At 37.4% G+C, this 17292-nt stretch overlaps 1 protein-coding gene across 2 annotated transcripts in view; it reads right to left on the bottom strand.

The window, feature by feature from the left end:
• LOC113022170 (glutamate receptor-interacting protein 2-like) overlaps positions 1-17292 on the bottom strand; it is a 181780-nt gene that overhangs the window by 89271 nt on the left and 75217 nt on the right. Inside the window, exon 1 of one of the 2 annotated variants that reach the window (XM_026167300.1) lies at positions 3266-3898. The exons of the other annotated variant lie outside the window; for it this stretch is intronic. Coding sequence (XP_026023085.1) covers positions 3266-3311 — 46 coding nt within the window. The 5' untranslated portion in view covers positions 3312-3898. Of the gene's footprint in view, positions 1-3265; positions 3899-17292 lie in introns of those variants that run through there. 2 annotated transcript variants of the gene reach the window in all.

Here is a 17292-nt window from a genome sequence, read left to right as displayed (position 1 = left end):
TTCTTTATTTGCAAAACAGACTACTTGAGAATAGTAGAGAATTATTGGAGAATATGGCACTTTTATAGATTCAAAAAATGAAGTGGACATATTCTTGAACATTTTTTCTTTCATTATTTAAAAATTTAAGAGTTCTTTAAACACTGTTTCCCATTTCTCTCATATATAAAGAGCAGAAGGTCTTTATAAGTGTGATATATTTCCCTTTGGAACTTGCAGATATACTGTTCAAACTTGGAGAAATGTCAGGCACGCTAGAAGTTCCCAGCCAACAGGCAACTTATCAGCAAAATAACCATGAGCTATCTGAAGAAATGATAATCAATTTTCAAAGCTACAGTTGTCCTTAGTTAGTTAGTCCCCGAAGATCATTGTGTAATGGATGTGATGTGACTTCACAGGCAAATCTGAAGGTACCGATATCTTTGATATCTTTTTTATTCTGTCTATTTGGTCTCTTATCTTATTGGACGATGTTGTGTATATACGTTATGTTCACATATGTGTGCTTGTGTGTGAATGTGTACAGTTTTGTATATGTATGTGCCAACATATTTGCATGTATATTATATGCTATATACTCTTAAATGTCTTACAATTCTTTTTTAAAATGTTTTCTTTCTATTTTAATTCTTTTATTATATTATCCCTCTGTTCAGCACTTTGGCCGACACTTGATGTCTTTTAAATGTGCTATATAAATAAAGATGACTTGACTTGACTACTGGAATTACAAGTCAGCAGTGAGACATTCTGGAGGAAAGAAGAAAAGAAATAACAGACAACCTGTAGCCCCTGCAGCACTACAACGCTGAGCTACATTGTGGACAAACACCAGATTTTGCATCAACAACTAGAGGGTCTTGGTTTTTTGAGAGTGAACAAAGGAACAGTTTTAACTTGGAGCAATATAGAAAGTGCAAGAGAAATAGGTTCCTTGTTTTGGCAGAGATACATCTTGCTAACCCACAACAACACAGAGAAGACGATGATCTGATTTTTTTTTTAATCCTGCCAGACAGGACAGCTCTGAATGCTCTGTTGTGCCAAACACATCTATAATAATAATAATAATCTGATTTTAATTCAGATCTCTGAGCTACAAACAGGGAAAAAAAATATAAACATTAATGGTTTTATGTGTTTAAACTGTTGTATTATACTTATTGATGTTTTATTTAAGAACATATGTAAGTTAAAGTGTCCTGTAAAAAGTAGATGCTTGAGTCCTTAGAGCATATGTTACAAAGCACACTTTTTCAACAAGATTTTTTTAATGTTTTCTTTTATGGTTCTATTAAAAAAATAAGTAAATAAATAAAAACAAACAAACAAACAAACAAACAAACAAATTATAGCCAATTAGGAACAAAAACATGCAGTGGTACTTTGCTCATATTCTTGCTGTACTATTGTGAAAAAAAGAATATTATGTCAGTTTTTAAACAATGAAAAAGCCTTTGGCAGTGCTTGTAATGAAACACTGTTTCATTAGAATGTAGCTGAATCAAATCTTTAATGGGGGAGACTCTAAAACAGGAGGAGTTGTTTACCAACTAATGAGGCAAGTGAACAATTAAAATTTTATGATACCCTATGTATAAATACTGATTATTGGCCCATTATGTTACTCTAGAAATTCCAGTTAAAGTAACATCCAATTTAAACTTTCAGCAGTGTTCCAGTTTAAATCTTGCATGGGGCACAATATCTTATGTAAGGTTTAGCAGACAGAATTTAATTTTACATGCCTGCCTAGCTTTGAACAATGGCATGCGTCACTGATCTTTATTACAGATTTTTTCCGAACTGTTGGAGAGCATCTATCTAATTTAGTCATAGTGTATCTAACTTCAAAATATTAATATATGTAATCCTAATCTGTTAAATCTGGAGTATTTCATTTACTGTACTCTTTAAACTGTATATATTGTGAGTGTGGAAGGCAGTTTAGACTGAGGAAACCGCTGCAGTAAAATATCAGATTTGTTTGCTACAAGTGTCACAGGCTAAACTCTGTTTTAGTTTAGATCGAAAAATAGGGAATATGATGATTTATATTTAAAACTTCGGTGCAGTAAAGCAACTTCGTCTTTCACTTCCGCTGGGTATTCAGATTGTTATTATTGTCATAATAACCCCAGGGTGAGGTGCAGTGCGCCCTGTCAGACCAATAGGCGGCGTTTTGTCCCCATTTGCTTCCCTTTCCACTGCGTCTTCAGACTTCACTTCAAAGCATTAGATTTCCAAATTCATAAATAAATCAGCAGTAGAGGGAGAAAAAAGAAGGGAAAAAAACTGCATATCCCTCTCCTACCAACACAGACAGAAACGACTGGAGGAGCGTCGCATGCAGACGACTGAACCAACGATAGAAATCCCTGAAAGACGTAATAATATTGCTGCATCGGTGCAAAAACTGAAAAAAGCAGCAGGAGAAAACATCCCAGGAGGCCACTTTAAAACGAACTTTCAGTGCCACGCTGCACGAGGTGACAAATTAAGATCAAAGAAATATTATCCGAGCTTCAAACCCATCAAGTTAAAGTGCCTTGAAACTCAACACTGACTTACAGAATCTTAGAAATACTGCATTACATCGATGAGAGCAAAATAAAAAAAAATAAAAAAGGCTATAATAAGTATATTATCATATAATCATATCTCAAAACTGATGACTATAGCTATCATAAAGCTCCATCTGTTAGCGAGAAGTGACACGATGAATAAATAACTAACTTTAAATTAATTTTGTTTATATTTTTCTATGATCGATACAAATACAAAAAATACACAGTGAACCATTTACTATCACGAAGATCGAGATACCAAACTGTAAATTTATCGGCATGCTCAACAATTAAAGTCGGGTGACTTATTTGCTCATGTTTGTGGGAGGTGGAGGGTTGTTTTTAGATATGATGTCTAACCAGTAACCCACAAGGCTAAAAGATCGCTCTCTCGGATTTAAAAATATTAATAATGACTGAATTCTATATGTTTCCTGTCTACGATAGCCGATAAAGGAACCACTAACGCCCATATAAAGTGAGAAATATGTGCCCAGTAGGGGAATATTGTGCTACTTGCATCAAGCAGCCTACAAGTCAGAGCAATCAAAATGTGATCGATGGCAACGGACTTGAGACGACAAAGTAGCCCCGGGCGGTCTGGGTTCTTCAAGTTTGCAGAATGCGCAGAAGAGTGAACAAAAAGTCAAGCAATGAAGATTAATGAAATAAATACACATTTCATTTTTTTTTACCTTTTTGCAGCAGCCTTCTCTTCAATATAGCCTGAAGAAAAAGCATTTTTCCCCACACCGGTTCCAGACTGGATGGGTAATTCTCTCCTCATGGAAGAGCAGAGGAGGAAGAGGAAGAGGGAGGCAGAACTTCAGTCTGCATGCACTCCCTCCTGCTCGCTCTCTTTTTCTTATCCTCCCCCTCTATCTCAAAGGGACCCCCCTCCCTGTTGACACCAGCTGAACTGTAGGCAGTGCGCGTGTTTTTAAATACTCCGCAGAAGAGAGGGGGGAAATTAAGAAGCCCTATCAATAATCGACTTTAATCAGGAGTGTTCTCACTCTGGTGCTTCTACCCTGGTTCTGTTCTGATAGAGCTCATCCGTGTTTTCCCATGTTCTCCTCCTCGTTTTCTTTATGCACTAATTTAATTACAGCATTCTCTCTATCTTCTTCTCTCCCTCTTTCAGTTTCTTTCCTGATTATGCAAAAAAATCGTAGCTCAAAGCCTTCGGGACTTTTGATGTCCTAGTTTTTTTCTTCTTCTTCTTCTTCTTCTTCTTATTTTTTCCACCCAAAGTGTGTGTCTAGTGGACTTGCATGTATAGCGAGTTTCTCTCTCTCTCTCTCTCTCTCTCTGTGTGTGTGTGTGTGTGTGTGTGTGTGTGTGTGTGTGTGTGTGTGTGTGTGTGTGCGCAAGAGAGAGGTGCCATGAAATGTGCGGCCAAAAGATGAAAGCTTCTGCCACTGGAACCCACCACATCATGACTTATTTCTCGGCTCCCCTGTCGTCGGTGATCACAAGTTGGCCAGTGTCGCCTGAAGTGAAATGAAACCGAGGAACACTCTGTCCCTCCATACACAAATCTGCCCTATGTGTCCTTCTATATCATCCTGTTCAGCTTTTCACTTAGAGCAGAACAACATCCTGCGTGGAAACAGTACAGCAGGACCGCAGACAAGTTTTGTGTACACTTGCTGTCAAAATCACACCTGAAAGTGCAAATTTGAGTATTGTGAACAGGTTGTTTAGATGGGGATGAATATATTTTCGAAATCGAGTTAAAAATCTGAATTGGAACAATATTCAGTGAATGAAAAAATAAATGCTTGATTGTAAATTTGTAGCTTCATTGTGAAGATATTTTATCCACCTTTATATCCCGTGTATAGAAGCTGCAACACCTCTTTTACATAATCTTGAGGGTGTAACAGGTTTAGAGACCTGCAGACATTTGAATACTTCCTCACTATCCTGAATGTGAGAATCAGCAATTTATCTTACCCTCTGTGTCCATATGTTTTAAAACATATAGTGTATTGTCCCAAATACTTATATTTCACACAGCAGTGGAGTTTTCAAGATAACTTGCAATAAGGAGATTACGGTTTGGGTGGTATTCATCTAATGTGCACTGTATCCCCTTATGTATAAACAGAAAAAATAGCATACATGTATATTTTATGGTTTTAGACTCACACCTGCAGAGCAAACAACAGAACCTGCAACAACTCCCACAGCTGCGTTCAATCTTTGAGCCAGTCTTTCTGTGAGGCACAAGTTGATCTAGCTTTGACACACAAAGTGACAGTTAAGACATGGGCTGACAAACAGTTTGTGCATCTAGTTTACACCAATCTGCTGTTTCTGCGAGCAAACCACAGAGAAGTGTATTAATATGCGAAATGAGACACTGTGCCACCAAAAAATGTTAGCAGCTTGGAAAAGTCTGGGATTTGAGAACAAAGAAACAAAGTCAGCTGAATAGATTAGACATACGCTTAAAACTTGGTACTGTTTGTCTACAGTCAGAATGTGACATCAGCTGTTTTTTCACTTTGGTGTCACAAAGGGCTGAAACCTTTATATTCTAAGACATACTGTACATTTAGCAGAATGCAATAAGACAATAAGTCCTCACACACACTAGACCTACTGTGTCTCTTTTTAAATTTTTTTACTCAAGACTTAAAAAGTCTTGAGTCCACAAGTGCTTACAGCGGTGAACCTGGACAATCAGTAAGTACTGTATAGCTCTGTTGTAATTTCTGTGTACAATTCTGTCATTGAGCTCACAATAACGCACATTTATTAAATGCAGTTAAGCAGAACTCTAGAAAAAAAGAAAATCCTCCAAGCAGGTAAATAACAAAAATCTACTGTTCCACCACAATGCTGCCAAACAGGACATTGATTAAACAAGCAAATATTAAGCAAGTCAAATGAAAGCGCATAAATAAAACTATAGTCGACAGGCTTCTGACTCTCATAGATGGAGGCACAGTCACACTTGTCCAAAAACTGTCACAAAGAAAAGTTTTACAAGTTTCCGTCTTAGGAAGGAATCCTTTCATCTTTTCATACACAGCAAAAACTCCAGTGTTAAATTAACACTGGAGAGTGTCTATATGGGTCCACACCTCTGAGTGTTAAATACAACACTGTTGAGTGTTAAATTAACACTTTTGACAGTGTTATATGTTTAAAAGTAACCTAGTCAGTTTTGAAGATTAACAAAGACTAACACTGAGCAGTGCTGATTTTCTAACACTGGAAAATAACTCAAAATGTTAGAACTATTCCAGTGTTAGAAAATCAGCACTGCTCAGTGTTAGTCTTTGTTAATCTTCAAAACTGACTAGGTTACTTTTAAACATATAACATTTGTGGAAAATTCTTTCTTCGTGCCACAGAAACAATGAAGAGCAGATACAGAAAATGCCATAATATCAAAATGGCACAGGCAGAAGTGAGAGCGTGGAGGCTGGTAAGCAACACGGTTCTTAGAAGAGACCCCGGTCAGTAGTTGATTGAAATAACATTTAAACTGCTACCAAACACATGAATAAGGGCATCTTAACATTACAGTAAGTTTTACCAAAACCATTATATGCTTCACATAGTTGCAGTGATGTTGCATTAGGTTACATTAGACTGCCGGCATAACAACAGACATTAATGTTGCTGTGTCCATCCCCTGCAGACTGAGAATATTTTTGGCAGATTGACTAAATGGGAGACTTTTAAAAATCATCACTTATTCATCCTGTATGATGCAATAATTTCATTTAGTCTTCAGTGTATAGATAGCTCTTGTTTTTTTTTCCATTTCAGTTCTTTTTTTTTTTTTTTTAACTTGCAGTGACACAGTACCCAGGAAAGGAGTCAGAAAAGGTTTTGCTGTCTGAGGGGGAAAGTCTTTTCATCTTTTCCTTGGTTAACAGTGAATCATCTGACATGAGAGGTCCTTCGAGAGACAAAGAAAAGATGTAAAAGTCTCCTGGTGCTTGCACTTGCTGTACTTTTTTTTATATATATCTCTCATCCACAAGCGCAGTGCATGACCTACAACTTCATACTAAAAACTGTCAGTTTTTACAGAAACCCAGCATATTTTAGCAATGGTTTAACCCAAAATTTGGCCAGAAGAACTGTGATCTTAACTCACTTTATAAGGCATGTACTGCCAAGTGAGTATCTTTAATGGCTTAAAGAGGTATGGTGAACATACAGCCAGTTTTCAGTGTCAAAAGGTGGCTCTCTTTTTACCTGGTTAGCTCACAATAGGAATTTATGCTTAACACATAATGTGGTCTGGATCAAGTTACATTAAGTCTTTTGGATTAATATTAATATAATTTATCTTCTGAAGGAATATGTTTTATACATGCAGCCTGCAGAGACACACTGCATCTGACTAATACCAACCAAGAAAGCTATACAGTAAAGTTATATTCACAGAAATATGTAAGCAATCAGTTGGTTATGTAGGAAACGGAATTTTACTTTTATCTGGACATAAGCTAAACTGATCATTAGGCTTTGGTTGTGTTTTAATGTATCAGTTTTAACGTTTGAGGGTACTAATATACAGCCGTCTCCAGTACTGAGGTATAAACTAAATATATTTACTTGTGAAGTAAAATGTTCTCCTAGCATTGCTGTCTTGCCTTATTTACAGCACAAAAAATACAATTTGCCAAACATTTTTATTGCCAGTTTTTTCACCATTTCTTTAATAGTGCGTACTGTGTACTTCACTTTCTGACTAACATAGACAGCAATAAAGTTCACTCACACACACCTATTATTTCTATCTGGGGGTTTTCAGTTTTGTTAAGCTGTTTTAACTTGTGTTCCCCATAAAGGTTGTGCAGACCACATGAACTTATGCTAAAACCTGGGCACTTCTCTTACTTGTCATATTAAGGAAATACTGATGAGCAGAGAAACACATGCACATACAAAACACAACAATACAAATTACACATATTGCTATTAATTAAAAAAAACTGTCATATTTTATTTTTTCACTCCCCTCCTGGGCTCTCTTTTTGCATTCAGACATCACTGTTCAGTCAGATTACTCACATTTGAAATGATTGATTACAATAGAATATATTTAGAACCTGGCATCTAGTTTCTGAGCTCATCCTTCCGCACATATATGTTACATATAGAAGTTGGGGAATAATGGGTAAAGATTCCTCCCTGGAGCCTAGAGATGGAGTGGTGGAAATGGTGGAGGAATGGAAACAACAGGAAGTGATGCAACAGCAGTGACACTGACATGCCAGAGGGAGAGATGGGAAACTTTGCAGCATAAATAGACCATCAAATTGTTAGGGCACGTTTGATACAAGGAGAAATGCATATTACACATGTAGGATGGACGGGGTTACATGAAAGTAGCTAGTTCACAGGACTGACTGTATTTGTGAAGTAGTATAGCACAAAATCAAAATCAATAACGCTGGCCAAGTATGTGCATGTTAATCTGCTCATTCATCCTTGTCAAAACATTTAGTCTACAGCACCCACAATGCAACTCAAAGCTTGAAAAATTTAAGATTTTGCTGTGTATTATTTTTAGCATTCAAACATATTTTAGTAGAATAAACTCAAGGTGACATAACTTTATCAGCTCCCCTTAGACGTATGGAAAAGGAAGACAGGAAGCATGAGGTAGCGTAGGTTAGCATGTTTCTGTAACAACTATATCAAAATGTGTAATTAGATACAAACCCATACAGATCAAATGTCCTGTTTTACATTTTAGACTATACCTTAGTTTCAGTAACATGGCTCATTTACTCTTTTGGATTAATTTCCCACATCTTTGGATGGTTGAAACACAAACATATGCACACACCTTCTGTCTTTCCCAATTGTAATCAGCCTTTAGACTGGAGCAGACTAAGAGGCCAGCTAAACTATCATACCACTGACCCAATTTTCTGATACAAGGCTCTAATCAGTTTGATATGGCTAAAACATTAGATCCAAGATGATATATAAAACAAGTGCTCCTCATGTTTATTTCATCCAGTCGAACACTTTTGTCTTTCCTCAAGGTTTTTCACACCAAGACAAAGTGAATAAGCCTTAGGTAAATGCAAACATTTGTATAGAAACACAGGCTGCTGTGACAGTTGGTCTAAAATTGTTTCCTATAGTTCACTTTTTACAGTACATGCATTTGATGTTACAGAAAATATGCACTAAAAATTGATGCAAAAGGACAAAAGATGTGAGACGTGTGGCTTTTTAGCTGTTGTATGTTCTACAGTAGCTTGCATCAGCCAGTCTATAAAGTCTTCCGTTTCTGCTTTTTGGGGTCACTCAGGCTTTGATATAATATATAATTCTTGCTGAGGATGAAAGTTATGCATGTCTTTCTTATGTGAGCAGGAACTGAATCAGATAAAGTTACAGCTGTAAACCAATGGCATATAAGTTATTAACCTTTAGTCTGCATGAACCAATGCTCTTAGATTTACAAATTCTGCAATTTGGCCGTAGTGACACTTGGATTTATCCTCTTCACCTAATGGATTCTTAACCTTTACAGGATTGCATAAAGACTTTGGTCTTCATGGTGTCAGTGAACTTCGTGTTGGCTGCCTTTACCTTTGATGGTGAACAAGTGCTGAACTCTTACTGTTAACTGAACTGTTACTGTTTTTGTACCCATTGAATCACACAGGACCATGAGTCATAACATGATTCAGAATACGTGAGCAGCTGATGTGGAGGCAGTATTTTCTTTTCTTTTACACTTGCAAAGGTGCAAAGTTAACCTATTAGAACATCCTCTGGACTTTCAGTGTCTGTAGTATTTCTGCACAATGTAATCCAGTATTTCTTCATATGGTTTTATATCACCTCTCATGCCCCGTCATTTTTTCCCCATCAACCTTAGAGGTTTTCATAGCATGATGAATTCAAACTGAATCTAGCCACAGAACAGCTTCTTTTCCTCCAGCTTGAGCTAGATTGATTAACTCTGTCCCACCTGGTATGTCGGGTTGATTAAATCGAATGGCAGCTTCTATTGGAGATAGCAGTTGACAGGAGCAAAGTGTTTAACACACACACACACACACACACACACACACACACACACACACACACACACACACACACACACACACACACACACACACACACACACACACACAAAGAGTTAAGGTAAATAGAACTAACTTATACTGACAGGTCCCAGCTACTGACAACTTCCTGTACAACCACTCAGTCTGGCAGGAGTTTAATTTTATTCGACAATCAAGAACCCCTGGTGTAATCTAACAGGACAAGTGGGACTAAAGTCATAATCTAATTGGGCAGCTTCTCCTGATAGGCTGCAATGGCATTTCTGAAACATGTTTTTTATTCTGTAGGTCAAATAATAATAATAACTTTAGCTTATTACACACTGCTCAGAAAAAAAGAAAAAAAGGCATACTTTTTATTCAAAGCATAGCTTCAAATCAGTTACATTTCTGGGATATTGATCTGGTCAGTTAAGTAGCAGAGGGGTTAGTTGATCAGTTTCAGCTGCTTTAGTGTTCATTTATTTCACTAGTTTTGCATTTGGCTATAGTCAGTGTCACTACTGGTAGCCTGAAGTGATACCTAGACCCTTCAGAGATTGCACAGGTAGTCCAGATCCTCCAGGATGAAAGATCAAAACAGGCAAGGATGTTTGCCGTGTCTCCCAGCACAATCTCAAGAGGTGAAGAGAATGGGTTGCCTCACCGCTCATTGGCTAAACGGCAGCAGTATGCTGATATCTTACTCCGCAGATGTGGCTCCGTTCGTGACATGATATTTAGATGCAAACTATACAGGGAGTGCAGAATTATTAGGCAAGTTGTATTTTTGAGGAATAATGTTATTATTGAACAACAACCATGTTCTCAACGAACCCAAAAAACTCATTAATATCAAAGCTGAATGTTTTTGGAAGTAGTTTTTAGTTTGTTTTTAGTTTTAGCTATTTTAGGGGGATATCTGTGTGTGCAGGTGACTATTGCTGTGCATAATTATTAGGCAACTTAACAAAAACCAAATATATACCCATTTCAATTATTTGTTTTTACCAGTGAAACCAATATAACATCTCCACATTCACAAATATGCATTTCTGACATTCAAAAACAAAACAAAAACAAATCAGCGACCAATATAGCCACCTTTCTTTGCAAGGACACTCAAAAGCCTGCCATCCATGGATTCTGTCAGTGTTTTGATCTGTTCACCATCAACATTGCGTGCAGCAGCAACCACAGCCTCCCAGACACTGTTCAGAGAGGTGTACTGTTTTCCCTCCTTGTAAATCTCACATTTGATGATGGACCACAGGTTCTCAATGGGGTTCAGATCAGGTGAACAAGGTGGCCATGTCATTAGTTTTTCTTCTTTTATACCCTTTCTTGCCAGCCACGCTGTGGAGTACTTGGACGCGTGTGATGGAGCATTGTCCTGCATGAAAATCATGTTTTTCTTGAAGGATGCAGACTTCTTCCTGTACCACTGCTTGAAGAAGGTGTCTTCCAGAAACTGGCAGTAGGACTGGGAGTTGAGCTTGACTCCATCCTCAACCCGAAAAGGCCCCACAAGCTCATCTTTGATGATACCAGCCCAAACCAGTACTCCACCTCCACCTTGCTGGCGTCTGAGTCGGACTGGAGCTCTCTGCCCTTTACCAATCCAGCCACGGGCCCATCCATCTGGCCCATCAAGACTCACTCTCATTTCATCAGTCCATAAAACCTTAGAAAAATCAGTCTTGAGATATTTCTTGGCCCAGTCTTGACGTTTCAGCTTGTGTGTCTTGTTCAGTGGTGGTCGTCTTTCAGCCTTTCTTACCTTGGCCATGTCTCTGAGTATTGCACACTTTGTGCTTTTGGGCACTCCAGTGATGTTGCAGCTCTGAAATATGGCCAAACTGGTGGCAAGTGGCATCTTGGCAGCTGCACGCTTGACTTTTCTCAGTTCATGGGCAGTTATTTTGCGCCTTGGTTTTTCCAAACACTTCTTGCGACCATGTTGACTATTTTGAATGAAACGCTTGATTGTTCGATGATCACGCTTCAGAAGCTTTGCAATTTTGAGACCGCTGCATCCCTCTGCAAGATATCTCACTATTTTTGACTTTTCTGCGCCTGTCAAGTCCTTCTTTTGACCCATTTTGCCAAAGGAAAGGATGTTTGCCTAATAATTATGCACACCTGATATAGGGTGTTGATGTCATTAGACCACACCCCTTCTCATTACAGAGATGCACATCACCTAATATGCTTAATTGGTAGTAGGCTTTCGAGCCTATAAAGCTTGGGGTAAGACAACATGCATGAAGAGGATGATGTGGACAAAATACTCATTTGCCTAATAATTCTGCACTCCCTGTAATGTGATGTTTAGAATCCTCATATACCAGTGTTGTTTCCTAACTGTTGGCAATAAAAACAAGGATGTAGACATTTTATGAAATGTCTTTTATTTCATAAAATGAAATAACCACTAACCTCAACTTTAAAGATGAGGTTAGAGGTACAAAGTACATGATATTTAAAATCCCCATATATATTTCCATATACGCCTATATAGGCAATATTGGCTGATTGCATGGTTTTCACATACGTTGGCAATTGTATTCTATTTATCAATTTCCCTCATTTTCTTGATGACGATGGTGGATGAACTCTCTGTGGAAGCAAACAGTCCTCCACAATTGCAATGTAACTGCAAATAACAAGAGGTTTAAGCAACAGGTTTACCACCAGTGTGGATGATTCTATAAATTATTTTCTTTAAAAACCAACAATTTTAAGATTTTTCCTTCTGCATTATGTAGAAGGTGAAAGTTTATGAAATATTATTTTTGCTATAGAAAGGCAATCTATGTCCTTACTGGCACTCAGTTTGAAACTGGATGTCAATTGGGAAATCATCCAATATGAAAGTAATTTCGATATTTAGTTAGCTCCAATTTTAAGCAATACTTTGACTCTGGAGTATTATCCCTATTATTCTACACATATTAGCCTGACCAGAAGTGAAGCATTGTGTTTTGGCTGTGTATGACAGGGAAGGTCAGCGTCAGTGTTTTGTGAATTAAATTTGTTTCATTTAGAAAAATGTAACATACCTCTGAAATAATATCTTTATGCCAATTCTGGATATAGGTCAGATGTCCGCCTTTACCCCTTCACTCACACCTTGATACATATTCTAACCAATTTCTATTCCAGCTAAATAGTTGTATATTAGCAAGTCCCAGTGACTGCGCATCATACTGAAAATCTCAAAGACACTGATGGACGGATTGGGTGATACAAAGTTTGTCTTCACTTCAACCTCAGCAGTCAAAGGCTCTAAAGACCACATGCTGCCTTTAAACAGCTACTGTAACATCTAAAAGATGTTAGAGCTGCAGCCAAGACTTCAGAAGACTGTGATTAACTCACAGAGTACATAAAAGATTAAAGATTATAAATTATTCTTTCCTTGACTATTTTTTTATGTTCTTTGTGTTTCTCTTTCTCCATTTTTCTCCGACCATTATCTTTTTCCTTTTTTGATTGGCTTTGAGCTGGCTGGACATAATCCTCCACGCTATTCGAAATGGGAAAAAAAATACATAAATTTTGCTGGGAAATCTGTATTTTAGACAAATTAGAATTGTTATTGTCTGTTAACTAGAAAGGATTCCAGTGACATGTGTCTAAAAAGTACAATTTTTAAAAAAAAAAAAAAAGTTACATGTTGAGAGATTTCTGCTGTCTACCCATGTGAATAATGGATTAAAGATTTGCTGACTTAAAGGTGTGCTGCTGAAGAGATGAGTACTCTGAATCCAGTTATTCTGCAGCATATCAAATCTCCTATCAAGCCATGGCAGGGACACATGAATAATTTGAATAATTTTTCTTCGCCTGTTCTGATTTTAATCTACTTTTTCTTCTGCCCATTTCTTGCCTCTGTTTCAAGATACAAATACATACGAATGTGTCATATTACCGAGAGATATAATCTCTCCAGCGTGTCCTGGGTCTGCCCCGGGGCCTCCTCCCGGTGGGACATGCCTGGAACACCTCGCCCAGGAGGCGCCCAGGGGGCATCCTTGCCAGATGCCCGAACCACCTCAGCTGGCTCCTTTCGATGTGGAGCAGCAGCTGCTCTACTCTAAGCCCCTCCCGGATGGCCGAACTCTCACCCTATCTCTAAGGGAGAGGCCAGCCACCCTTCGGAGGAAGCTCAATTTAATCATAAAATGTTAAAAAATACAAAATAATAAAGATGGTAAATGAAATAATAATTCAAAAACAATAATAAAAGTAATAATAAGCTGCACTTATTCCAGATTATTTTGTTATGTTAAATGAAGTCAGTAAGTAGTAATGAAGTATCATCAGGAGTTATAGCATAGTGTACGAAAGATTTCTGTTTATATACACAGAAAATAAAAGAGTTGTATCATTTCCCTGGATTCTTGATTATGTCTTAATTTTGGTGTGTGTATAAAAAGCTACTTTATTTCTCCTGCTATGCATATCTATACATTTTCTGCTATTCATATGTTTAATGAAAAATTAATACTTGCATGCATGCAGGAAAAGTTCTGCCACAGTTAATAATGATACCATAGATGAAGACGCACACACCAATTTGCCTACGCATAAACATAAAAAATTCATAGTGAGTTCTGCTAGACCTAATTAGCATCATGGACACGCACTCAATAGATATGTCAGTTCATGAAGCATTCTGGATGTGGTACATGGGGCTTTTTATTTAAATAAAAAGCAAACAAAAAGTGTTATAAAATATAATAACCTGCAAAATGATTTTCTTTCACTGTTCATTTATATATATATTTTTAGAAAAATTCTGGCTGACATGCTGCATTACATGAACCTTCAGGTTTTTCTTTTTGCTTTTATCTGCTGTCCACAGCATCAAACAATCTATTCACTTGTTGTTGTTGAGAAACACCAGTTTAATGCCTCTGTGCTGTCTTTCAGTCCAGCATTGCCCAGCTTTCCTAGCGGCCTGTGGGATCCCTGGGTAGTTGTAGCTATCCTCAATATCTGCAATGTTGCCTTTAGGTAGTGCAATTCCCTCAGTTTCGACTATCTTCTTCCTCTTTGTTACCATCCAAAAACACTTCTCCAGTTCAAATGACATTCCAGTGTTATTGCTGTAGATCCTCGTGGTGTGGATCAGTGAATCGATGTCTTGTTCACTCTTTTTTTTTGGATGACATCAAGCTGTAACAAAATAATCTGGAATAAGTACAGCTTATTATTACTTTTATTATTGTTTTTGAATTATTATTTCATTTACCATCTTTATTATTTTGTATTTTTTAAACATTTTATGATTAAATGTTAAAAAATGTTAAATAGAGGAGGTGGCGATTGCTCTATTCCCTTGCTGACACCCAGAAATCCCACAGTGGCTGGAAAAAGCTGGACTGAAAGACAGCACAGAGGCACTAATCATGGCAGCAGGGGAACAAGCTCCAAGCACAATATCATAGAGACAAGTATGCACAATGCTAGATCCCAAGTGCAAACTATGCAAAGATGCCCCAGTCCAACACATAACAGCAAGGTGCAAGAAGCTAGCAGGCAGTGCATACATGAAATGCCATAAGTGGCCAGCATTGTATACAGTAACCTCTGTGCCAAGAATCGCCTGGAAGTCCCAAGGTCAAAATGGGACAGCTCACTTAGGGTGGTTGAGAATGACTGAGCTAAGATATAGTGAGACTTCCAGATACAGACAGACAAAGAGATGAATGCTAACCAGCTGGATATAGTAGTGGTGGACAAGCAAAGGAAGATGAACGTAGCGATAGGTGTAGCTATACCAACTGATAGCGACATCAGGAAGAAAGAACATGAGAAGCTGGAGAAATACCAAGGGCCGAGAGAAGAACTTAAGAAGATGTGCAGAGCATTCTGGATAAGTTTCTTAGATCTTTGCTCAGAAGAGCACAATCCTAGGAACAGCAAAGGTACTGTGCAGAGCCCTCAAGCTACCAGGCCTCTGGAACCCGAGCTTAAAGGATAAATACCGCCTGCATGGGCGAGAAGGGATTTTTAAAATATATCCATCCATCCATTCTCTTCTGCTTATCCTTGTCAGGATCGTGGGGGAGTGGGAGCCTATCCCAGCTGTCTTAGGGTGAGAGGCTGAGTATACCCTGGACAGATTGCTGTCACAGCACTAACACATAGAGAAGACTACCATTCGCGCTCACATTCACGCCTTTTTTCATATGTTTTTTTTTTTTTTTTTTTTACTTTCAACAAACAAAGAAGTAAAAATTGTTTTTTGTAATCAAAAGAATCATGCTCTTAATAAGTGGATAAGTTCACTCAAATATATGATCAGTTACTACCTTTAAACAAGTTGCACTTTTGAAAATTCCCAACTGGGATAAAGGGGATCTAGAAAGATGTGGGGAAAACAGTAGCCTGAACACCACTCTAAATAAATATAAAAATAGATATAAAAATAAAAAATTCTTAATTAAACTGGTCTCCATTATTTGTATCCACATGCAATGACAGCCTTTAGAGAAAATTTCCTTAAAATGTACAGTCACAAGAAGTCTAAGTGGATATCTAAAACCTGATATACTGGTCTATGAAACAACAACAAAAAAGAAGACAACAACAATAAACATGCGTGAATGAAGCATAAATTTAATTAGAATTAATTGAAAACAATGGATCTGGCATGTCTGTAAAAAATGTAACAAAAGACATATCTTGGCAAGGTTAATTGTTTCTTTGTCTCACAGTATTGCTGTAATTAATTTTTAAAAACCTAGATGACCTTCTTCTTATTGACACTGTAAACGCCATTAAACTACATTAAACTAATGTGGAGTTGCAAATTACAATAGTCTGCGTTGCACTTTATGCAACACAGAATGCATCAGCTCGAGAAATCATGTCAACTGAAACAAACAGGGGTTTTCCACAGTGTTAACAGCTTCATCCATAATAAGCCATGAAGGGAAGCCATGCATGGTTGACTGTAGATGGTAGACACATCTATTTATTAAGCTAATATGGGGTGAGAGCATTCACTCGCATGAGTCTGTAAAAGAGTAAAGCCGACACTGTTTTTATCCTCAACATCACAGTTGCCTTTGTCTCCTCTAAGCAATATTTTGAGATAGCAACAGTTCTCTGGAACTATTCTAAAATGTCATTTTTTGACCTCCACATGATGAAATGGAGCTCGGTATGAAAAGACCAAAGGGGGAAGTAAGGAAATATTAATGCATTATTCTTATAGCTGCAACGAAAAGACATTAAAATGGATGGATTGGTCAATAAAACAGTTGAAGCAGACTCTTGTTCATACTTTAATGAAGTACCAAATTTATCATCTTCCTTCCCATTTTGAAATTATATCTAATAGCAAAAGGTTAAACATTAAGTAGCAAAGCTATTGAAATGACAGTAAATTCTTATTGTAATGTTCTGAACGACACTGTATGATTTAATTAAAATGTGCCATCTGAGAGTAAAAAACGTTCTCACTCACCGTGTCAAAGTAAAAATGTGATTTTTAAAGTGGAAGCTATTCATATGAAATTTCTTTTTCACTAAAGTGTGAAAAGTGCACTTACTCAAGTTGAATGATTAAATAGCTGAGGAATGTTTGGTAGTGATTTAAGGACATCCCTTTGTCAAAATGACATTTTTAGAAGAACAGGTTGTAAGATGGCTTATTTGCC

The sequence above is a fragment of the Astatotilapia calliptera genome, chromosome 5, assembly GCF_900246225.1.
Source record: "Astatotilapia calliptera chromosome 5, fAstCal1.2, whole genome shotgun sequence".
Lineage (NCBI taxonomy): Eukaryota > Metazoa > Chordata > Actinopteri > Cichliformes > Cichlidae > Astatotilapia > Astatotilapia calliptera.
Note: the sequence above shows the minus strand (reverse complement) of the source record. Positions and strands in the feature narration are given on the sequence as shown.